The sequence below is a fragment of the Heloderma suspectum genome, chromosome Z (assembly GCF_057233095.1).
Source record: "Heloderma suspectum isolate Gila_16-S chromosome Z, 16-S_ref, whole genome shotgun sequence".
NCBI lineage: Eukaryota > Metazoa > Chordata > Lepidosauria > Squamata > Helodermatidae > Heloderma > Heloderma suspectum.
This window is the reverse complement of record NC_139476.1, coordinates 8,117,185-8,142,189: the sequence shown is the minus strand read 5'-3', so window position 1 is coordinate 8,142,189 and position 25,005 is coordinate 8,117,185. Positions and strand designations below refer to the sequence as shown.

The 25,005-nt window shown below is 47.8% G+C and overlaps 1 protein-coding gene across 1 annotated transcript in view; it reads left to right on the top strand.

The window, feature by feature from the left end:
- The window catches only part of ATP8B3 (ATPase phospholipid transporting 8B3), a 70,916-nt gene that overhangs the window by 4,952 nt on the left and 40,959 nt on the right, over nt 1-25,005 (top strand). Inside the window, exons 4-16 of the mRNA XM_084825658.1 lie at nt 474-751; nt 3,939-4,001; nt 4,542-4,633; nt 6,282-6,395; nt 10,003-10,101; nt 13,193-13,254; nt 14,466-14,538; nt 15,608-15,678; nt 18,382-18,464; nt 18,866-19,024; nt 19,577-19,665; nt 22,059-22,252; nt 24,221-24,429. Of these exons, the coding sequence (XP_084681784.1) occupies nt 474-751; nt 3,939-4,001; nt 4,542-4,633; nt 6,282-6,395; nt 10,003-10,101; nt 13,193-13,254; nt 14,466-14,538; nt 15,608-15,678; nt 18,382-18,464; nt 18,866-19,024; nt 19,577-19,665; nt 22,059-22,252; nt 24,221-24,429 (1,586 nt within the window). The remainder of the gene's footprint in view (nt 1-473; nt 752-3,938; nt 4,002-4,541; nt 4,634-6,281; nt 6,396-10,002; nt 10,102-13,192; nt 13,255-14,465; nt 14,539-15,607; nt 15,679-18,381; nt 18,465-18,865; nt 19,025-19,576; nt 19,666-22,058; nt 22,253-24,220; nt 24,430-25,005) is intronic.

Below are 25,005 nucleotides of genomic sequence, written 5' to 3'. Positions count from 1 at the left end.
CTTGTCCAGCTTTCTTGGATGAGTTTCACTTGGTGCAGCTCGAGGATGTGGACAAGGTGCTTGGCCAAGTTTGTGTAACCACTTCCATACTGGATCCTCGCCCTTCTCGGTTAATAAAAACTAGCAGGGAGGGAACAGCCGGCTGGGCTGGGGAGGTGATCAGTGCCTCCTTGCGAGAGGGGGTGGTCCTGGGCCGCCTCAAAGAGGCAGTGGCGAGACTGCTCCTGAAGAAACCTTCCCTGGACTCAGAAAATCTTAACCATTTTAGGCCAGTGGCAAATGCTCCTTTCCTGGACAAGGTCCTTGAGCGGGTAGTTGACAACCTGCTCCAGACACTCTTGGATGAGACCGATTATCTGGATCCATTTCGGTCGGGTTTTGGCATGGAAACAGCCTTGGTCGCCCTGTATGGTGACCTACGTCGGGAGAGAGATGGGGGAGTGTGACCTTGATTCTCCTTGATCTCTCGGCAGCTTCAGTACCATCTGCCATGGTGTCCTTTTTCCGGGGCGGCTCTCTGAGATGGGGGTGGGAGGCACCGCACTGCGCTGGTTTCGCTCCTGCTTGGAGGGTCAGCCCCAGAAGGCGGTGTTCGGGGAACACTGCTCAGCCCCGTGGACTCTCCGGGATGGGGTTCCGCGGGGGGCAGGTTTGACCCCCGTGCTGTTCACCATCTACACGAAACCGCTGAGCGCGGTCATCCGGAGTTCTGGAGTGCGCTGTCATCGGCATGCTGAAGACACGCAGCTCTGTTTCTCCTTCTCATCTCCTTCAGGTGAGGCTGTGGATGTGCTGAATCGGTGCCTGGCTGCGACAATGGACTGGATGAGGGCTAATTAACTGAAGCTCAGTCCAGCCAAGACTGAGATGCTGCTGGCGGGTGGTTCTCCAGACTGGATGGTGGGTGCTCAATCTGTTCTGGATGGGGTTGCACTCCCCCTGAAGGAGCAGGTACAAAGATTGGGGTCCTCCTGGAGCCATCTTTGTCACTTGAGGCTCAGCTGGCCTCAGTGGCACGGAGTGCCTTCTACCAACTAAGGTTGGTGGCCCAGCTATGCCTCTAACTGAACAGGAATAACCTGGCTTCAGTTGTCTATGCTCTGGTAACCTCCAAGTTAGATTACTGCAATGAACTCTGTGTGGGGCTGCCTTTGAAGATGGTTCAGAAGCTGCAGCTCATGTAAAATGCAGCAGCTAGATTGATAATGGAGACCAGAAGGTCCGAACATATAAGACCAACTCTGGCCCTCTTACATTAGCTGCCTATATGCTTCCGAGCTCAGTTCAAGGCGCTGGTTTTAACCTACAAAGCCCTACATGGCTTGGGACTGCAATACCTGATGGCACACCTCCCCATACACTACGTTCAGCATCTAAGGTCCTTCTCCAAGTGTCTCCTCCAAGGGAAGCTCGGAAGGCAGCAACGAGGGAGAGGGCCTTCACATTGGTGGCCCCCCATCTGTGGAACAAGCTCCCTGATGAGTTCCGCCCGGCGCCAACATTATTATCTTTTTAGTGTCAGGTTAGGGCCTCTCTCTTTTCCCAGGCATTTGGCAGCATATGGTGAGTTTTAATCGGTCCTGGGTGTGTCTTTAGTTATGACTAACAGTTCAAAGTTTTTTTTAGTTATGTGTTGTTTGTGTATACTCTCTGTGTGCATTTATGTAAATGACTTCTAAACTTTTAATATTCTATTTAATGTTTTAACTTCTGTAAACCTCCCAGAGATCTTTGGCTATTGGGGGGGGGGGGATAGAAATGCAATAAATAATAATTCTGGTCACACAGCATTCTGTTCACACAGTGGCCAACCAGCTGTCCATGGGGACCCACAACCAGGACATGAGTGCAACAGCACCCTCCCACCCATGTTCCCCAGCAAATGGTGTACATAGGCATACTGCCTCTGATACTGGAGGTAGCACAGAGCCATCAGGATTCGTAGCCATTGATAGCCTTTTCCTCCAGGAATTTGTCTAACCCCCTTTTAAAGCCATCCAAGTTGGTGGCCATCACTAAATTCCATAGTTTGACTCTGTGAAGAAGCCCTTCCTTTGATCTGTCCTGAATCTCCCACCAGTCAGCTCATGGGATGACCCCAGTGGGTTCTAGTATTATGTGAGAGGGAGAAAAATGTCTCCCTATCCACATTCTCCATACCAGGCATAATTTTGTACACCTCTGTCATGTCTCTTTTGTCTGGTCGGAATCTTCCACTAGGCTCAGAAACGGAAAGACAAAATGGAAAGAAATATCCAACTCAGCTCTCTCTCTCTCCTCTTGATATCAGACTTAAAGAGATTAACTTTTGTTTGGATTATGCCCTAGGTTTTCATCCTGGTTCAGGGTCATTAACAATGGGGTCGCAATCTGGCTGTGCAGGCCGCAAGAGGGGCAGATGAAGGATACGCAGCTACACCTCTCCCCAAAAGACGATATGCATCACCAGACAAAAGAAGACAGCAATTTGCAAATGCTAATTGATATGTAGAGATGCACGTTCAGAAAGAATGACTATAAAAGAAATACAATATATCTCACTAAGAGTAGGAAATATTGTGATTGCTTACTGTGCTGTTCAGCTGCTAACTCTTAAAGACCAAGTCCTCTCCCTTATGGTTCTTTAACTTTATACAGGACCTAGACTGGACCGCCCCTTAAATTTAGTTGTTTGTTTGTTTATTACATTTCTATACCACCCAATAGCAGAAGCTCTCTGGGTGGTTCACAAAAATTAAAACCACAAGTACAACATAAAAACAATATAAAATATAAAAGCATTAAAACTACAGTATAAAAGTACAGTATAAAAGGCGGGCCGCGGTGGCTTAGTGGTTAAGATGCTGAAATGCAGACTGGAAGGGACAGCAGTTCGAGACCCGAGTGCCGTGTGACGGAGTGAACTCCGTCTTCAGGCCCAGCTCCTGCCAGCCTAGCAGTTCGAAAGCAAGAAATCGCAAGTAGATAAATAGGCACCGCCTCGGCGGGAAAGGTAACAGCGTTCCGTGCACCTCGGTGTTCAGTCATGCCGGCCACATGACCACGGAAGCGTCTTCGGACAGCGCTGGCTCTTCGGCTTAGAAACGGGGATGAGCACCACACCCTAGAGTCGGACACGACTGGTTGGGGACACCTTTACTTTTTATAAAAGTACAACCAGCATAAAACCTAGCAGTAATGCAGAGATTTAAAATACAGATTTAAAACAGCAAAGCTAAAAGTCTATAAAGCTAAAATACTAAAATACCTGGGAGAATAAAAAGGTCTTCACCTGGCGCCGAAAGGAATACAATGTAGGCGCCAGGCGAACCTCACTAGGGAGCTCATTCCACAGCCGGGGTGCCACAGCAGAAAATGCCCTCTTCATAGTAGCCATCTGCCTCACTTCCTTTGGCTCATGGAGAAGGGCCGCCGAGGATGATCTTAAGGTCCAGGCAGGCACATATGGGAGGATGCAATCCTTCAGACAACCTGGCCCCAAGCCATTTATTTATTTATTACATTTATATCCCACCTTTTTTCCTCCTCAAGGAACCCAAGGCGGCATACATCCTCCTCTTCTCCATTTTTAGCCTCACAACAACAACCCTGTGAGGTAGGTTGGGCTGAGAGTCTGTGACTGGCCCAAAGTCACCCAGCGAGCTTCCATGGCTGAGTGGGGACTAGAATCCAGATCTCCCGAGTCCCAGTCCAACACTGTAACCACTACACCACATTTAGGGCTCTGAATGTCAATACCAACACTTTGAATTGGGCCTGGACATGGACTGGCAGCCAATGCAGCTGGAAAAGTACTGGCCTAATATGATCACATTGGATGACCCCTTGAAATAGAGGACTGTCCTCTGACAGCCCTTCAAATAGAGTTCTGTCCTCTGTACACTAGGACACATGGCCACCCTAGGCAGATGACAACACTGGGTCTCTTTGCTTTCTAGATTCCAAAATGGCAAACCAGGAGACTCCCGGGAGCTACAAGAATGAGACCAAAACACAGAAAGGTAAGGTGAATGGTCTCCAAGAACCACAAGCCCAGTCTCTGGGAAAGCCAATCATGGTAGCCCCATCCAAACGTTCTAAGAGAGAGTGACATAAGGCGCTTGCCGAATGACGCACATATTATGAATACCTGGAGGATTTTTCTGGATTTAAGTTGGCCTCCAAACTTCAATCTGTTCTCCAGCTATTTTTATCTGAGTGGGAGAAGGATTTAGAAAACCTCTCCTGTGAGGTGGGCTTTTATGAGCTTTCAGGCTTCTTTGCCAAGACTGAGCTCAGAAAGCTCATCAGCATCTGTATCTTGAACGTTTTGTAACCTGTACATGTATTTTTTTTTTTTTTAAATTAAAATAAATATTGTACCTGTTAATCATGTATGGTTATTTTTTGTGAACTGCCCAGAGAGCTTTGGCTATTGGGCAATATAGAGAGGTAATAAATAAATAAATAAACAAACAAACAAATAAATAAATTTTTTAAGGGTTGTAAACCTCTCTCTGCCCCCTACTTTGCAATGATAGTTTCATACTCTTTTCCCCCAGATTTCACCTGGGTCGTAAAGGCCAACGACCGGGCGTACCACAAGCAGTTTCAGAAAACGTATGCCTGGTGCTTGAAGAGGAAAAAATACGCAGTAAGACTTCATGGAGGCCCTTGAAAGAGGGGCAGTACAAAATGTCAACGTTTTTAAGCTCTCTCTAGCCTCTGTGTTTAATGGCGAGGGCAAAACCTCTCTGTGCGCAAATACCCTCTTGGAATTCTCCACCCTCTTTGGAGGCAGAGAAATTGTGGGGTGTTTCAGTGTCTCTCTTATTTCTCTCCCCCTTTCTGTAATCAAATACAGAAACCATTTCATTTTCACAGACTCCTCTTTATATGCCATTGCGATGTCCACGTAGAGATGAAACTCCTCTGTGCAGGTTTTCCATGCCTGGGCTGAGTTCTAAGCTTGCAGGTTTAATGTGCCTGGCGGCTTTGGGCCCTCTATTTTCACCCTCTTTTTCTATTTCTGTCTCTCTGCTCACAGTTTGTTATTCTTCTGTCCATTCTTCTTCTGCCATCATGTTTCAAAGATGGCGGACTGCACCACACAGAACCAAACAGACTCTGCTTTATAAACAAGCTTCCAAGTTTTATTTAAACAGAACCTTTCCACAGAGCTCTCTCAGGCTGTGGCCTCTCTCTCCTCAGGCTAGAAGCAGTGGGTGCTGGCCTCAACAACTTCCTGGCTCTTCCCAGGAAGCACAACCCATCCAGGCCAAATCCAGCAGTTCTTTCATAGTGGCCCTGTTCAGACGTCACGCTTAAGCCATGATGGTTAGGGGTTTTGAGCTAACCATGTTGACTTAGTGTGACGTCTGAACATGTGTCTGTCCCAACCATGGTGGTTTATTAACCATGGATCAACTGTGTTGACTAACCACTTGCTGCAAGATGGTCAGTGGGCTCTACCATGGCTTAGCGTAATGTCTGAACAGCTTCCTTGGTTAATTGACAGCTGCCATAGAGCTCTGTGGCAAGAGCAGCGAAAGAGGGGCTATCCGCCAAGCACCAAATGGCTGGCAGCAACAAGCATCAAAATGGCCGACAGTGCAAAGGCTGCTGGGATGCATGGCTGCCCATCTGGAGGACTGTGGGTTCTTGTGGGAGGGAGGGTGGTTAGAGAATGATTAGCCTGACCATGTTGTGGAACATAGTTACCTGCACGTGTGGCAGCAGCATTCGCAGTGGTTAGCGGTAACCACCACGCACCGTGGTTAGCCTAACCACCCTGCCTCAATGTGCATCTGAACAGGGGGATCCTTTCACTGAATTTCTCCAGGGGGAGGAGAAATTCTCCAGCAATTTCTCAGGGATGGGCTCACCATTAGCAGCAACCATAGCCCAGTGTCTTTCTTTTATATTAAGATGGATGGTGCTTGGTTTAGCTGCCAGTTGCAAGTGGGAACAGCAGCAACTGTGTTGGAAGCCTGGCTGCCATTTTGGGTCCTCCATAATACCCCACACTTAGGATAATTCTGGGGCATCGTGGCGGGGGGGGGAGAGCAGAAGAGGGATGGCGTCTACTACAAAAATGGGGAATAATATTCAAAGAAATTCTGCAAAGTAGCCTCCTTTTTCTAGGGAGGGGGTGAAAATACAAATCTCAGATATTTTCTTAGAAACGCACCTTCTGAGAATGTTCAGCTCATCTGTAGTGGGCTATATGAAGCAACAGTCTCACTTCTGCATCTGTTATAGTTGGCGTACAATCCATTTCCTAACATCTTCTTCTTCCACAGGGCAATGCCATCAAGACGGCCAAGTACAATGTTCTCACTTTTCTCCCACTCAACATGTATGAGCAGTTTCACCGGATGGCTAATCTGTACTTCCTCTTCATAATTTTGTTGCAGGTAAGACCCTTCCTTCTCTAGTCAGCCATCTGAGGTAGGGAAGTATCACCGTATAGGAGCAACGGACAGGAGCAGTGAAGCCTCGCATGTATCGCTATAGCGTCAAAATTGGGGAACGATCTAGATTTTCAACATAGATATATGACCTGATGTGCCTGCATGGAGTGTCGATTCGGGAAGCTTCTACAGCTGAGGGATTTTGGTGGGAACCACTCCCCCACCACCCTAGTGTGCATGTCCCTAGCAAGTTCCCGCTTATTCCCTTGGTTCCTTGAGACTGACACTGTGGCCTTGAAACTGAGAGAAAGAAACAAATACCTTTGTTACCCAACATCAAACTCGAGTACGACCCCAAAGAGGGGACAATGGGTGTTGTATAGGTGGAGGGAATGACTGTACGAAACAGAAGGCCTCAAACACAACTGTTCTTTATTTATCACGCGCAGAAGTGAAGAACTTAGCAGAAGCTCCACCCGCTGCTGGAATCCCAACTAGGGATGTACGAAAGTCACTTACCTTTTCGCAGCTTTGATTTGTGGTGGGGGGGAGGCGCTCCATCCCTCCCCTCGGAATCCTCTCTGGGCCGGCTCTGCTCCGCGGCAGCTCCGCGGAGCCGCTGGCCAGGGCCGTCCGCAGCCGGAGTTCCAGCCACAGCCGGCTGCTGCGGCTGCCATTTGCGTCCTGTCAGGCTGCCATGATAGGCTACGTAAGTATTTACGTAGCCTATCACAGCAAAGAGCAGGGTCGCAAACGGCGGCTGCTACGCCGTTTGCGCCGCTGCTCTTTCCGTGATAGGCTACGTAAGTATTTACGTAGTATTTCACGGCAAACAGCCATTTGCGTAGCTGCCTTTACTGTGATAGGCTATGTAAATACTTACATAGCCTATCATGGCGGCCTGGCAGGACGCAAATGGCGGCCACTACAGTGGCCGCCATTTGCGGCCACAGCAGCCGGCTGAGAGATCAGCTGCTGCTGCCGGAGCAGCCGCCGGAGCTGCTGGAACATCCACCCCAGGTAAGCTTCGTCCCGGGGGGGATTCTGCGGGGTGGCAGGGGGTGGGGGGCCGTTGAAATCCGTGGCGGAATTCTCCGCTATGCCTAATCCCAACTCTACAGGGGCTGCCAAGGGTTGAAGCAATAACTAAGTCAGAGTAGACCTGCTAGGATACATAGAGTGGGTGGGTTGTGTGAATGCATTGGGCAAAGGAGGAGAAAGCAGTCAATTTTCCCGAACTGGAACGCTGCGTGGAAGGCTTACACGCAGCATCGAGAATCCTTTGCATCCCTGCCGGGACCGAGGTTGCCCCTGTCACCTGATCTTCCATGCTGTCATGTGGAGAGTTGTTAGATCTGGGTGCCGGATTTGGCCCTCCTCTCTCATGAGAAAAGATGGATGTGATGGGAGCTGCTGGTACTGACCCTTTGCCATCTTGAGAGGAGGGCAAATCTGGCAAGGCCACCATGGCATTATGAGGAAGCACTTGGTGCCTTCTCTCCCAATCTTTGCTAGGTATCAGTGGAAAGTGGTGGTGGTTGTGGGGAAAGCAGGTAGAACAGCGTCCCTGTCCATTGTAATACAAAGGCATCACCTGTTGACCCCTGCAGCAGAATGTGAGTATGGACAAAGTGGACATTCATGGGCAATTTGGCTGTTTTTTGTCTAAAGCCAACTTGGATGGCACCTTAAGTCTTATTAGGATGGGAGCTGAAATGAGGTTTGTTTTTGTTTTTACCTCATAGACCAGACCAGGTGTGCAAAATCCCTTGGTCTGATCCATCAGGGCTCTTCTTATGTGTTTATGCCTTGATGGCTGTGTGCTACCTCCAGTACCAGAGGCAGTAAGCCTATGTATGCCAGTTGCTGGGGAACATGGGTGGTGATGGTGGGATGCTTATGCACTCATGTCCTGCTTGTGGGTTCCTGGTGGACAGCTGGCCACTGTGTGAACAGAAAGCTGGACTAGATGGACCCTTGGTCTGAATTATTATTATTATTATTATTATTTCTTAATTGCCCATCTAGCTGGTCACCCAGCCACTCTGGGCGATGTACATCAATACAAACAGTTTTAAAACAATAAAATTTTACATTAAAACATCATATTTCTAAAGATACCCTAACCCAACCCAAAAGCCTGCCTGAACAACCACGTTTTCAATGCGTGGCAGAAGCTCATTAAAGAGGGGGCATGGCGGAGTTCCCTAGGGAGGGAGTTCCACAGAGTGGGGCCCACCACAGAGAAGGCCCTCTCCCTCGTCCTCACCGGCCTAGCTGTCCTGGCTGATGGGACAGGCAGAAGGCCATCCGAAGCTGATCTTGTTAAGTGGCCTGATCCAGCAGGGCTCTTCGGATGTTCTTATGTTCTTAAACTCTTTCAGCCAAGGGCTGAATTCCACGTCAAAGAAGTTCTTGGGGCTGCATTCTAGTGGTGGGCGGAGTTGAGGGCGAAAGGGGCAGGGCAAAACATTCAGAATATTGTAGCTTAAGGCTTTTACTACCAGTCACTAAGCCTTAGGAAAGGCATTTTGACCTTTTAGAATGGGGGAAAACCACACACAAAAAGCCAGGAAGCCACCAAGACCATGGTCTGCTAGGGAAACTGGCGGGAGGGGGGCTGGACTGTGACCCCAAGCCTGAGTTTCTGCACCCCTGTCATAGAGGGAGAGTAGCTAAGATATTTTTCAGGGAATGAGATGTTCTGTGGGATTCCAGGGTGCTGTCCCTGCATGCCTGTCAGCAGGGATCCCTGTAATATGCCACAACCTAGGCATTTGTGAGGAAACAGATTGTGATTAGGGCTGCACTGAATGTTCGCTTATTTGATCTGGGAGCCAAAAATATAGCTGAGGGGCTGTTTTCTGAAACTATACTTTTTCAGGCCTGTTCATTTCCCCACCCTCTGCTTTCATACCATATCTTTTTTTTTGTCTGATTAGAAAATTTCCTTCTACTTCCTAGAGTGGTACCAGCCAATCAGGGATCATATAATAAATACAGTGAATGTGGTGATGTCAGGGATTGGAATTAGGTGTTCAGTTTGTGACTATGACATCACTGAGGGAAGATAAAGGAAACTGAGAACAAGTGTGATACTTCCTGGGGTTAGTCACATGGATGATCCCAGCCTATTAGATCACCCAGATCACTGACAGCCAGTGTAGTGGTTAGAGTGTTGGAGTCAGGAGTCAGTGGGAACTAGAACCTGGGACTCAAGAGATCTGAGTTCTAGTCTCCACTTGGCCATGAAGCTGCCTGGGTGACTTTGGTCCGATCACTGTCTCTCAGCTTAACCTATCTCACAGGGTTGTTGTGAGGAGAAATGGAGAGGAGGAGGATTATGTATGGTGCCTTGGGCTCTTTTGGGGAAAGATGGAATATAAATGTGACAAATAAGTCCTATTCTGTATGGGCAAATATTTAGTTCCTATTTTGAAGCAGGAACTAAATATTTGCCCATATAGAATTGGACATTTTTTCTGTATGGCCAGTGCTGAAGCTTTTTGTTACAGCTGAAAATGTTAATGACAAGGACCCTCTTTAGGCTCAGCATTAATTATGAGAAATGTCTGAACGGCATTTGTTTCCGCTGTGCTTCCTCTTCCAGACCATCCCACAGATATCCACACTTCCTTGGTTTGCACTCCTGTTTCCCCTCATGCTTCTCCTCAGCATTAGAGGTATCCGGGACTTGATTGATGATATTGTGAGTATGAGTTTGCTTTCAGTGGTCACATACACATGGGAGTAACTTATGTGCCAGGGTCAGGGGGGTGGGGGGAGTAATTCTATGTCAAAAGCGTCCATCAGATTCACCTCTCCAGAACAGGAAAAGATGCCAGGATATTGCACACAAGAGGCCATTGTCTTTCTTGCTCTTCACTGTGTGATGACTGATTGGTTGGGATCACATGTTGAAAGCAGGTGTTTTGTTTTGTTTTTTTAAAAAAGCATCTGAAACAGCTGCCAATCAGGACCACTCGGTGTTACTTTGAGGTGGGAGGAATGCTGCCAGGAAGAAGACCACTCTGGTTCTTCTCTCACCTCAGAGGGGCCAGCATGGAGCAGGAGAAGGAAGATCATGGTACTTGTGCTAACTCCCTCCCCTCCAGTCTGAAACACTGCACAGCCAGGGCAATGTCAGGAGAATTCAGCAATTCTTCCCCTACCTTGGGTGACCCAGGCTGGGGGCATCAAAGCAACCCCTCCTTCACTCTTACACTCAAAATGGTTTTTTAAAAATCTCATACAGGGTAAGAAAAAAAGAAAGAATCGCCCACCCCCAGGGGAGTTCACCTTCATTTTTCTTCATGAACCATACAGCTGGGTGAATCATCTAATTGGAAGGAGAAGCAACGATGCAGAGACAAAACAAGCAGCCTCTTCTAAGGGCAACTATCTCTGCAGCTTTTTTATTTATGTGTAGCATTTTTATCCCACCCTTCAACTCAGAAGGCTCACAGAGCAGCTTACGATGATAAGAAATAAGTTAGTCCCTACCAGCATGCTTACAATCTAGAAGATATGTCACCAAAGGAAAGGGGACTGGGAGGGAGGAGGAAAGAAAAACCAATTCAGGCGCTAGGTTCTTTGTTGCAAAGTTTAGCAGGTCATGGCATTGAGGGAGGAGGCTGTCAGCTGGAGCTCCATGGAGACTTCCTCGGTCCTGTTATCAGCCCTCACCGCTGAAGCCATCAGAGGGAGAGGAAGTGTCATGTTCCTTCATCCTCTCCCTTCACAATCAACACACTCCAGGAAACAAAGCTTCAAGCCAACACTACTTTATTAGTCAACTTTATTAGTCAAAGTTATTAGTAAAGACTAGCTTCTTTACAAAAGCAGATTCTAGGAAACTCTCAGACGGCAAAGAACCAGCTAATCCACACATCTACAAATAGCAAGAGAGGAGATGAAGTTAGAGAAGTTGCCAGCAGTCTGGGCAAGGACTTCACAGCCAGACTAGCTTCGCAGGGATGTCCCTCCCTTAGAGTGGCTCCCTCCTATGTTGGCTTCTGCGAGTGGCCAACCTGGCAGAGCGTCTGAGCCCTGCCCCTAACTTTCCCCATGGACCCTAGCATCCCTCAAGTCATGCCCCTCGCCTTCCTCCTCCTCCAAAACTTGAGTTCTAATGGTGGAGACTCATTCAGGCTGGGCTATCGGTGTGTCACAATCTTGGGAAGAAAGTCTCGCCATCTCTGGGCTCACTAGGGAGGGTGCCTCCCTCTGTTCTTGCTGTTCCCATTCTGAGTCTGAATTAGAACTGCCAGACAGCTCCATACACTCAGATTCATTCCTGACAGGAAGCAGCAGTTAGGCACTTTCCATCGTGCCTGGAATTTAGGGATGGACGAAAGTCACTTACCTGGTCCCGCAGCTTGCTTCGCGGTGGGGGGGAGGCGTTCCATCTCTCCCCCCAAAATTCTGGGCGTGGGTGAGGCGCCCCGTCCCTCCCCGCCGAAATTCTGGCCAGGGGGGAGGCGCCCCATCCCTCCCCGCCGAAATTCTGGCCGGGGGGGAGCGCCCCGCCTCTCCAGCCGCGAAAGTTCTCCTGCCGGGACGCAAATGGCGGCGGCCATAGCCACCGCCGTTTGCATCCCTGGCCTGCAGTCAGCCGTGATAGGCTACGTAAAGATTTACGTAGCGTATCACGGCTGACTTTGAAAAAAAAAAAAAAGCGCCTATGCAAATGGTGGCGCCCATGGGCGCCGCCATTTGCGTACGTGCTTTTTTTTTTTTCAAAGTCAGCTGTGATAGGCTACGTAAAGATTTACATAGCCTATCACGGTGTTTTTTGAAAATCTAGCCGTGATAGGCTACGTAAATCTTTATGTAGCCTATCACGTTTGTTGTTGTTGTTTTTTACTTGCAAATGGCGGCGGTGGCAGCCGGTCAGAAGACCGGCCACTGCCGCCGCACCGCCGCCGCACTGCCGCCGGGAGCCGCCGCCACCAGGGACATTTGCCGAAGGTAAGTCCCATTCCGGGGGGGGACAGGGGGGCGGACCATTTCTCCACCAATTTCGGGGGGCCGAATGCATTGGCATTCGGCCTCCCGGAGATTCGTGGAGAAATTCTCTGACATCCCTAGCCTGGATACAGCTGCAGCTGAAAGCCCCCTCCCTTCTTCTACCAATAGGAGGGAAGGGGGTAAAATCTGTTCCATCTGTGTTTCGCGGATTGTCAGGCGCCTTTCATTCCATATGTGCGAAAATGCACAAATTCTCCCCAAATGCACATTTTCACGCTTTATCCTATGGGGGAAATGCACATTGTTGGCTGGTTGTTTCCCCCCCGTGTTGTGTATTTTCTACAACGAAATTTGCGCAAAATTCAGGAAAGTTAGAAAAATGGCCTGCAAGTCTGCAGGATCCGCCTGATGAGGAAAACAGATCCACTTTGGAATCCATAGGTCGGATTCATCAAAAACCTAGCTCATTTAGATCCATTGTGGATTTCTTCAACATCCCTAGCAACTACCCTTTGCTTTGGGATTCCCAATTCAGGGGTGGCTGCATGGTCTAACCACACCCAGAGTGACAAGGCAGAGCTATCTGCACCCAGTGGAAGGTGAAGATATGATGGACAGCCATCTCATGTGAGCTCTTCATCATTTAATTAATGTATTCCTTGTGGAACATGATGTAAGAATTACTGGTGTAAGCAGACGTTGTTTCAGGATGGTAATACTGAGATGACAACCTCCGTTGTTTGATTGTGAAAGAGAGTCCAGGGTGAGCAGAAGCCCAGTACGCCAGTTTCTCAGATGTAACCCATTTGCTCTTCTCCATTGCTTCTCAGGCACGGCACCGGAGTGACTGGGAAATCAACAGCCGGCCCTGTGAGATCTTGACAGGGAGAAGGTGAGGAAAGATTGACCCAAAATGGGAGGTGTTTTCACAAACGTGTTCACCTCCCTACTCAAAAAATATCTCCCTACACAAAAAATACCTCCCTACACATTCTTTTCCTGGAAGCCATTCACACCGAAGGCAAGTATCTTGTCTTCCCTCTGAATTGGCATACCATGGCCAGATCTGGTTGGCTGCACATGGTAATGTCACAAAGCCACTCCAGAATGAGGGCAAATAGCACGGGCTCTCACTCTGAAACAGTTTGTGATGTGACCATTGTCATGTTCACTGACGATGCGATTTACTAACTATTGGCTGAGATCACACAGTGAAAGCGGATTTATTAGCTTTAAAAAATGCACTGAAGCAGTTACCAACCGGGGTGGTGAAAAACCTCAAATAACCTGCAAAAAGGGGGGAGGGAGGAGTGTTGGGGGCATTTTATGCCCCCTGAAAGCTTGGCTTTCATGCTGAAGAAATTCACTTGCAAATATTCAGTACATCTGTAGTATTGACGCCTTTGTGTATTTCGTAAGGGCTTCTCAAAATCCAGCACCCTATTTGTGGGCAAAGAAATTGTGGGGAGGGGATTTCACTGAATTTCTCCAGCGGTAGGAAAAAGTTTCCAACAGTTTCTTAGGGGTGGTCGCACAGCGTCCTCCTTTTCTCTCTAAGGGTTGGGTTTGTTTGTTTTTTTGGATGGGAGGCGGGAGTTGCAGCAAGAAACTGTGCTGGCAGTCTGGCCAGCTTGTTCTTGGTCATTGTGAGGTGAAGGGTGGCTGCTGTAAAACAATGGTGGAGAATTTCAGAGGAAACTCTGTAAAATGGCCTTCTTTTTTTAGCGGGGAGGTGAGAAAAAGAAATCTCAGAAATCTCAGAAAAATGTATTCTGAGAAATTTTGGTTCAGCTCTAGTATTTTATGAAGTGGACTGTAACTTAAGTTTTCAGAGGGGGAGATAGAATGAAGGACAGCATGTTTTTTTGTCCACCCCTGCCCCTGCCCCCAAAGAACAGGGATATGTAGCACTAAACCCCCTTTCAATCACACACATGCATGAGGACGGCTTCTCTGTGGTGAGAACCCATGCTCCTTCCTGGAACATTTGTACGTACATAGGAGTGTGTGTGTGTGTGTGTGTGTGAATATCACATGAGCCTCTTCCACCCACACCATATGACTGACTTCTGGATCTATCATTATTTCCTCCCACCCCTCAAGTTTCAGGCAGAAGAAATGGCGTGACATATGTGTGGGTGATATTGTTTGCCTCCGCAAGGACAGCTTTGTGCCGGTAAGAATTCTTTTTTCTTTTAGTCAAGGCTTCCCCTAAGTAGGATGCAAGTTCTCGTAGAATCAGGGTGTGAAGGTTTGAGGCCTGCAGAGCCAAAGGGGAAAAGGCTTTGAGGCCTGGAGTTTTCTATTCGGAGGGGGTAACCCTGAGAGGAGGAGTTTCATTTCTCCACTTAAGTTGCATTTCTTCGGGTTTGAAGCAGTACTTTCGGTTTTGAGGGAGGAGGGTATATAAAGAGAGCGAGAGAGTCAGTAAGAGAGAGACAGCCAGAGCCTGAAGTGAGAGCAGAGTCTGAAGAGGGAGCAGGAAGAAGCAGCCTAGAAAAGTCTAAGGACAGCCAGGGTAAAGGAACTTGTGTTTTGCAACTTCTATTTTCTTTTCATGCTTTTTGTATCTCTCAGCTCTATTTTGTAAACACCTTTAGTTGTGATTTGCTTGCATTAAATTACCAGTAAATTGTTGTGGTTAAACCCTGTGTCTAGTGTGTCAGTCATCCCACGCTTACAGCCTAAACCCCACATTACTGGGAAGGGGAAGTTGAAAAGAAGGAAGGTGGGACTCTTAAGGAGGCAAGAGATCCTTAAGGAGTTGCTCAGGGGATCCAGGTCATAAGGGGAACTTTGACATGGACAAATTATCTGACTTGGTATAAGTCAGCTTCCTGTGGTCTACATTTACGCAAAAGTAAGCTCCACTGTGTCCAGTGAGGCTTTACTCTCTATCAAATGGACGTACAATTGCAATTTAAGAAGTTGTCCATGGATGCTAAATGGTGACCTGTCTGCTAAGACAGCTGACCCTGAAGAGATGTTTGAACTGGCCCTGCTTGGCCCACCATAGAATCATAGAATCATAGAATAGTAGGGTTGGAAGGGGCCTACAAGGCCATCGAGTCCAACCCCCTGCTCAATGCAGGAATCCAAGTCAGAATGCAGGAATCCAAGACCACATCTATCTGCCTTGGCCCAACCAGCCAGCCATGATGGCATTGGTAGGTATTTGCCGACCTCCGTACTGTGCATGCATGTCAGAAAAGCACTCTCAGTTGTCCTTCTTTCTTTTTTTCAAGGCTGACCTCCTCTTACTGTCCAGTTCCGAGCCAAACAGCCTCTGCTATGTGGAGACAATGGACATCGATGGGTAATTTGCTGGGTGCCAGATGTGTGTGTGTTGCTGCTGCTGCTGCTGTTCTAAATCTGCAACTCCTCTTGTACCAAACTGGATAAATCAGTACTAAAGGAAGCATAGGGTTCAGACACTGGGTATAGGTGCTTGGCTGAGGACCCAATGGGGCAAAGCTGCCAGGTATTATGGCCGATGGCCTCTAAGTCAGAATCCTTAGAATCCTAACCGTTATTGGTGTTTTGCCATCACCGAACATGGGGTGCAAAACCTCAGGCCCAAGGTCCCAATCCGGCCCTTTGGCATTCCTCAAAAACAGCCATGCCCCCCTGACCCCTCTCCCTGACCACCAATCATTTTGTGGTTTCCTGGCTTTTGCCCTGTTTTTGCCCCATTCTAAAAGGTTGACATTTCAACTTCTCTCCTAAGGCTTAGTGACTGGCAGGAAGAGTGTTAAGCTACAAGAGCTTGTATTTTAAGCTGGCATTTTGGCCACTTTTGCCTTCAGTACATCACTGGAATGCAGCCCCTGAGAGCTTGGGCTGAAAAAAGTTCAACGGCCCTGCTGTAAAGCCCTACATGGCTCAGGGCCTCTAGAATTCCTAAGGGATCAGCTCCTTGCACATGTATCATATACATAAGGTCATCTCCCAAGGCCTTTCTCTGGGTGCCACCCCCCAAGTAAAGTGAGGCCGGTGGCTAATAGATAGAGGGGCACTTATGCATCCCCCCCACAGAAAAACAAAAGAGGACAAAGATTTGCATCGCCTTTGGATATGCACATGTATACATGCAAATTTGGATATTATGGCTATGCTTTAAATAGAAATGCAATACATCTCACCATAGTAGGGAGGTCTGACCAGGTGAGCTGTCTCCCACTGCTCAGACTGCTGTCCCAGTGCTGCTACCTGCGGATGGGCAATTTCAAGACCCCTGCACTGCTCTCCCTTCCTCATCTTTAAAGTGGACATGGATTTGACAGCCTTTCGCATAGAAAACTGTCCTCTGTAAAGTACCATACATGGCCAATTCACTGCTAGACAGAGGGCCTTTTCAGTGGTGGCTCCCCAGTTGTGAAATGCCTTCCCCAGAAAGGCTCACCTTTTTATTATCTCAGCTATATAGCACCTCAGTTTTAAAAATGTATTTTCAGATCCTTGCACAGTTGTCCTCTGCTGTTGGTTTGGTTTTATTCCATGGCTGTTCTAATTTGTTTTAGATTCTTTGGTATGTTTGATGGCTTTTGTATTTTATTGCTTTACCTCAATTTTGTGAACTGCTCAGAGAGCTCTGGCTACCAGGGAAAGCTGTTTTAGGTAGGGATGTCAGAGAATTCCACCACGGACTCCAGTGAGGCCTTTAGAATCCAGCCCCCTAGAATCCATGGCGGAATGGCCTCCCCCCACCCGCCACCCTGTGGAATCCCCCTGGGACGGAGCGTACCTCTGCTGGCTCCAGCAGATGCGGCAGCAGATGCGGCAGTGGCGGCTCCTCCAGCTGGTCTCCTGGCCACTGCCAGGCTGCTGCAGTCGCAAATGGCGGCTGTCGTAGCGGCCACCATTTGCGTGGCTGCCTTTGTCCGTGATAGGCTACGTAAATACTTATGTAGCCTATCATGGCAAAGAGCAGGGGTGCAAATGGCAGCTGCTACGCCATTTGTGCCCCTGCTCCTTGCCGTGATAAGCTACGTAAGTATTTACGTAGCCTATCACGAACAAAGGCAGCCACACAAATGGCGTAGCAGCCGCCATTTGCGTGGCTGCCTTTGTTGTGATAGGCTACATAAATACTTACATAGCCTATCACTGCTTGTCAGCCATGCAAATGGCAGCCGGCATAGCGGCCGCCATTTGCGGCTGCACCAGCTCGGCAGTGGCCGGAATTCCTGCTGCGGCCGGTCCCGGCTGGCGGCTCTGTGGAGTCGCTGCGGAGCTGAGCTGGCCGGGGAGGATTCCGGGTGGAGGGACGGAGCACCTCCCCCCCACCATGCAGGCCCCAGAACGGAGCAAGGTATGTGTTTCGTACATCCCTAGTTTGAGGGTACTAGGTCACTCTTCTTCTATCCTCCCTTGCAGAGTTGTAAAGATAAGAACTGATCACACCCATGGAGTGCTCTGGAAATAGTTGTTAATAGTTGTTGTCTACTTAAGGTTGCTTCTCAAATTCTACTTATACAAAATTCACAAAGCTTCACGTGGAACTGGATGCATCAGGAATCCATCATTGCTCTACTTTGTATTTCACTTTTTCTGTGTGTGCAGTTTGCCACTGCTTTCTCTTCCATCAGCTTACTCATTACTTCCCTCCCTGCACTCTGCATTCTAATGCACATGGGTGCATTGATAATGCAGTTGCCTCCCAAGCAACCTCTGTGTGAATTCATTTCATACAAGTGTTGTATGAAACAAATTCTTTTACTGATGCTCCAATGTCCTCCTGACAACTGGTAAAACACCACACAAAAGGAATCTTCATGCAATCAAGATTGCTCTTTTTGCAGTGTTTTACTGATGCACGTCTACATATCATGTAGACACAAAGGGACTGAAAGCCACAGCAAGCTGTGCATGTGCCAATCCTGGAATTAATTTAAGACATTGAGGAGAAACGGGAAGCAATGCAGAACACACCAGACGAACAATAAACTAACAGAATTCCTAGCTGTTTGTCCAGTTTTGTTTCTCCACTTCTAAACTGCCTCTTCTCCGCCATTTTCAGAGAGACGAATCTGAAGTACAGGCAAGCTCTCCTGGTGACACATGAGGAACTGACCAGCGAGAAGAACATGGCCGCCTTTGATGGTGAGTGTTTGTCACAATCGCTTAACGTTTGATTCTCAAAGGTTTTTCAAGGGAGATTGGAGCTTTCTGTTATTATCATTGTCTTTTTATGTTTTTTACATTGCTTTTACTGCTGGAGCTGAATCGTTTTATTGTCTTTTTCTTTTCAATTTCTGTTGAGTTTTGTAAACCGTTTTAGACATTTTACAGGGGAAAGTACCTGAGTAATATCTTGAATAAATAAAATGCTCTAGTGAGTGGGTGGGCACACTTGTCACCATAACCATGGCTACAGCCGCGAGGGGAGTGGGTGCTGTGAGGAGCAGGGAAGGGGCCTGTTTGCAGGTTGCAGGGAACGGAGAACATCTCCCGAGTGGACAAGAAGGCAAACCAAATTCTCACCTCTTCTTTCGACCGCCCAGGGACAGTGACGTGTGAGGAGCCAAACAGCCGGCTGCATAGTTTCATTGGCACGCTGGAGTGGCATGGGGAGAAGTACTCCCTCGACAGTGAGAAGATTTTGTTGCGCGGCTGCAGGATACGCAATACGGAGTTCTGCTACGGCCTTGTTATCTACGCAGGTGAGTGAGCATGGCTGGGCCTGCGTGGCATCTAGAATAATACAAGAGCGCGTGTGTGCCTGCCTATGCAACAGCGCCATAGCGCTGAGACCGTGAAACCGAGACCCCTGACACTTGGCATGTATGCTCAGGGGGCTCTGGGGTTGTGCACCTCGGGGTTATTTTATTTTAAAAAACCATTAATTTCAATGTGATTGCCTTTGTCCTTGTCAGGAATTATTAGCCCGAGATGGCGTGATATGATATCTAAGTAAACCTTGGGATCTTCTTTTTAATTTAGACCTTGTATATATGTATATCCAAGGTATATAGACCTTGGAACAAATCTTGTGTATTTCATATGGATGCTGTGCTCTACACAAGCACTAATAGCCTTATAATTGACATCATTGCACCTTTTTGGTCCTTTAGATCTTGTTTGAGATGACAGTTGATGGTTCCCCTCCCTTTTTCTTATCTGGTGGCATGGGTGTGAGTCTACCAGCTGTCCAACTGGAGATGGCCAAGAGTTTGTTTCTTTACATTTACGCTTCTCCAATGTCTCTTATGCAGGTTTTGATTCCAAAATCATGAAAAACTGTGGGAAGATCAAGCTGAAGAAAACCAAACTCAGCCATCTAATGGACCGTCTTGTGCAGCTGGTAAAATCTATCCCCTTCTCAAGGTTTACTGAGGCCAGGCCATGGTGGGTAGGCATGGGAGGGGTCGGGCCATACACCTGGGGTCTCCCATGGGATGCCCACGGGCACCAATGTGCCCACAAACACCTCTCTTGGCACTCTCCGCATTCCCTGCCTGTCCTGATCTTTATTTTATTTCTTAAGAATTTTTATTACATTTTTTTAAAAAAACTGGGAGGTTGGTATGCTCAAAGTGAAAGGCTGCCCTCCAGCTAGAGATAGCAGAAAAATCCACTGCGGATTCAAATCAGGATGGATTCTCAAGAATCCGACCAGCAAAGTCCACAGCGGACCAACCCCACTCACCTCCAGGACTGTTGGATTTAGAATCACAGAATCATAGAAGAGTAGGGTTGGAAGGGGCCTATAAGACCAATGCCCAATGGAGGAATCCAGGTCAGAGCACCCCTGACAGGTGGCTGTCCAGCCTTGTCTTGAAGGCCTCCAGTGTGGGAGAGCCCACCGCCTCCCCAGGTAATCAGTTCCATTATCGCATTGCTCTAACAGTCAGGAAGTTTTTCCTGACGTTCAGCCGGAATGTGCTTCCTGTAACTTGAGCCCATTATTCCTTGTCCTGCACTCTGGGATGATCGAGGCAAGATCCTGGCCTTCCTCTCTGTGACAACCTTAGTTTCAAGTACTTGAGCAGTGTTATCCTATCTCCCCTCAGTCTCCTCTTCTCAAGGATAAACATGCCCAGTTCATTCAGTCTCTCCTCATAGGGCTTTATTTCCAGTCCTCTGATCATCCTTGTTGCCCTCCTCTGAATCCGCTCCAGTTTGTCTGCATCCTTCTTAAAGAGCGGTGCCCAGAACTGGACACGGTACTCACGATGAGGCCTCACCAGTGCTGAGTAGAGGGGAACTAGTACTTCCCGGGATTTGGAAGCTATGCTTCTATTAATGCAGCCCAAAATGGCATTTGCCTTTTTTGCAGCCACATCACATTGTTGGCTCATATTCAGCTTGTGATCTACACAAACTGATTTCCCACGGGGAAGCTCTCCTCCATTCTAAATGGCGCTGGGGCGAGAGTGCTGGGGGTGTCGCCAAGGTCCTTCCTCCCCGCACCGGCTGTCGAGGGCTTCCTTAACAGCTGGCATGGGGAAGAAGGGTCCAGGGCCAGCCAGCCCCCATGGAGGAGAGCCACCCTGCAAAATCGGACAGATGCGGTGAGGCTCCAGGGAAATGTGCGGGGTCCCAAGTGGCCTGGATTTCCCTGCTGTGGACCGCCCCCAGACCCAAACTCACAGGGTTCGTACACCCCCACCTCCAGCGTCCTCTTTATTTGAGTTCGAGAGAGTGGTTTTGTGTTTCAGAGCTCAGACCCCACATACATACATTGGGTAGGTAAAACATGGCAGGTGAGACGTGAGACGCACATTTGATAAGTGGCTTCATTGCAAGACCACACAAGGATTGCTGCACAAGCCCACCTCCCCATGAGGCCATGATATATTCATAGAATCATGGAATCATAGAATAGTAGGATTGGAAGGGGCCTACAATACCATCGAGTCCAACCCCCCATTGCTGATGGTCTGGCAGTTTTATTAATTGGCTTTTCCTTGCACTGTTTTAAAAGTGAGGACTGTTCTCTGGGTTTAAAGAGATGCTAGGAGAAGAACCTTGCCAATACGTAGTGCATTTAGTGATGTGCAGATCAGCAAACCCTGAGCTTGTTGAGGTTCTCCTATGTTGGCAGCAAGTCTTGCTAGGTGCTTAAGAGATTTGGGGAGGGAGGCCCATAGGAGACAACTCTGCATAAAATATGCATGCTAATTTATGCAAATTTACAAATAGTTATTAGGATTTATTTGAATTTCCCTGGAGGTAAAGCCAGCCAATGAATTTATCATCCAAATCATCTCACTTAAAATAAATTCGTCCATTCTTCTTCCATTCTTCCTGACCCAGATCATCCCAAACCAATGGGAAAAGTTTTTCCTTAAGCTTAATTGCCACGCAGGGAATATTGGGGGTGGGGGCAGGGGGTTGTATTGCAGCATGTGGGTAGGGAAGAGTTAACCTTTTCCTCCCCAGCTGTAATCCCCCTTGAAAACTGCCTTAATTGCATGGCAATTAAGCTTAGAAAAAAACTTTTCCCATTGGCACCAATGGATGCGCAGGGCTCTGGCGAATAAACCCAGGCTCCAGGTGGATAGCTTTGGAACTGAGGCCCCATCAGTCCAGGCCTAGCAATTCCCCTGGCAGTGACTGTTCAGGCTTTCAGACAGGGATCCTTCCCAGCCCCTACCTGGAGATGGGGGGATTTAACCTGAGACCTGAGCTACAGCCCTTCCCTGATTGAGCTTCACTAATTAAGGCCTTCACTTTTGCTGTTTCTCTCCATAGGTCACAGTGGCTCTCATCATGACTTCACTTGGCCTTGCAGTTGGCTGTGGAGTTTGGGTGAACACATTTCAGCAGAAACACAGCTACCTCTTTACTTTCTACAACAACACCAATGCAGTCAAGTATGCCTTCTTTGCATTTTGGGGATTCCTCATCCTCCTCAGCCTCGTGATCCCGATGTCCATGTTAATCACGTATGTTCCGACCTCTTCTTTTCCTATGGAAGCAGGATTAGAGATGGGGGCAGCGGTGGGGGGAAGTGTTTCATGTTTGGCTAGAACACCTAGGGCCTCTCCAAATGGAAGTCCCTTTCCCAGATGGTGGATAGCTTGATGAAGATGTGTGCAGCCCAGTGTGCGGCCGCTGTAAAAAAGACAAACTCCACATTAGGCATAATTTGAAAAGGGATTGAGAATAGAAACTGCCAACATCATACTGCCCCTATACAAATCTATGGTGCGGCCACACTTGGAATACTGTTTACAGTTCTGGTCACCACACCTAAAAAAAGATATTGTAGAGCTGGAAAGGGTGCAGAAAAAGACAATTGAAATGATCAAGGGGCTGGAGTATCTCCCCTGTGTGGGAAGCTTATAGCAGCTGGGATTGTTTAGCTTGGAAAAAAGGATGGTCAGGGGAGACATGAGAGAGGTCTACAAAATTATGCATGGTGTGGAGAATGTGGAGAGGGAGTCATTTTTCTCCCTCTCTCAAAATACTAGAACCCATTGAGGTCCTCCCATGAAGCTGATTTGTGGGAGATTCAGGGCATATCAAAGGAAGGACTTCTTCACGCAGCACAGAGTTAAACTATGGAATTCGCTACCTCAGGGTGTAGTGATGGCCACCAATTTGGATGGCTTTAAAAAGGGTTAGATAAATACCTGGAGGAGAAGGCTATCAATGGCCAGTAGTTCTGATGGCCATATGCTACCTCCAGTACCAGGGCAGTATGCCTATGTATGCCAGTTGCTGGGGAACATGGGCAGGAGGGTGCTGTTGTGTTCATGTCCTGCTTGTGGGTTCCTGGTCAACAGCTGGTTGGCCACTGTGTGAACAGAATGCTGGACTAGATGGACCCTTGGTCTGATCCATCAGGGCTCTTCTTATATTCTTATGGATGGATGGATGGATGGATGGATGGATGGATGGATCAATGTGTTTCTGCTCCTCCATCTTAGTTTTGCAAGTATTCCTTCATAAGTCCATCCCATCCAATTTCCACATAAGCCTGCAATTAAAAAAAAAATCTGCATGAAAATTTGCATTTATTTTCATACACCGTTTCCCCTAGCATACTCATTTTTGTACGCAAGTTCCTCTTATGTACGCATTCTTGTATACAGGTTCCTCTAATGTATGGATTTATGTACACAAGTTCTTCTGATGTACACATTTCTGTATGCAGCTTTCCCACATATATGCAGTTTTGGATGTACCTTTTTTGCTGAGAAGTGCATTGCAAAATTCGGAGAAGTTCGCAGTCCGAAGGATAACTGTGTTCCAATAGGGACATTTGTCCAGGAAGTGCCAAACTGTTTGATTCGCTTAAAAATGCAGACCAAGCAAAATGATCCTATCTACCTACCCAGGAATTCATCATTTCTGATTGGCTAACTCTCTATTTTCTTGACCTGGGACTTCTGCCACAGAGCTATCGCCCTTCTCCCCACCTGATTTGGTGTTAGTAGCCTTCTGGAACGCTTCCAGAGCCTGTGAGGTTTGATCGGACTCAAGGCACCATCACACGAGGCTTTTATCGTGCACTCATGGTGTGTTACTCATGGTAGTTTGTGGGTCCTTTTCACGAGGTCGTCAACCTCCAGGGCACATCCAGTCATATTTCCTGGTTATTCCATATCAAAAACATCCGGAGATATTGAGGTATTTAGATATCCGGGATTTTCCCTACTGCGTACATTCGTTGTAGTGCTATTAAGCAGCCACTAGATGGTGCTGTTTCATCGAGATCTATGGAACATTGAAAATGAAAAACTTCCTCTCTCAGCAATCACGTGGTCACCATCTGGGAACCTGCCGGTAAATGCGGAAAGGCCGCACAACGGGAGGACTGCGGATTATTTCATTAATGTAGAGATGCCCAAAGTGAGTTTTTAATGTCATCCTTGCTTGCATGGTCATTGCTGTCTTCCTTCTTCAAGGTTTGAGTTCATCTACCTGGTCAACAGCTGTTTCATTAACTGGGACAGAGAAATGTATTATGCAGCAAAGGACACTCCAGCCAAAGCCCGCAGTACGAGTCTCAATGACCAGCTGGGGCAGATAGAGTACGTCTTCTCAGACAAGACGGGCACCTTGACACAGAACATCATGACATTCAAGAAATGTTGCATCAATGGGATGGTATACGGTAACGTTTTCAAAATATATGATATGCATCAATGGGACAATATACGGTAACGTCTTCAAATGTTGCAGCAATGGCATGATGTACAGTAACGTTAGCTCGGGATTGCCCATGTATTCAAAACTGGGCTGGATTTCTGGCGACAGATTTGGAAATTTTAGCATTTCAAGTAGTGCTGTGCCGAAAATTTACCCAATTTTTTTCCCGACCATTCTCACTCAGTTTGATAAAAGAGAAATTGCTTCCGAAAGGAGAAGAAATCACGGAGAAAGTCTCATGGGTATCGTTGGGGGTTCTTGTGCTTACCTTACTGTTGAGGTGGCCATGGAGCCTGTGTGATCATCCTGTCTTTCATTGTACAATAATCTCTGTGGCACCTGCAGGTTCCTGATTCCGTCCAGGAATCTGGTGGAAGCACCCCTGCTCACACCCCCAAGCCCCGCTCCCCACACCCCTGCCCCTGCTTGCCCCCTCCCTGCGCTCGGCGAATGGCTTGCACTCACCCCAGCGGCCTAGTCCTGCTTCACGGTCACCATTTTTTGAGAAATAACATGGTGATTCCAAAATGCGCATATTTAC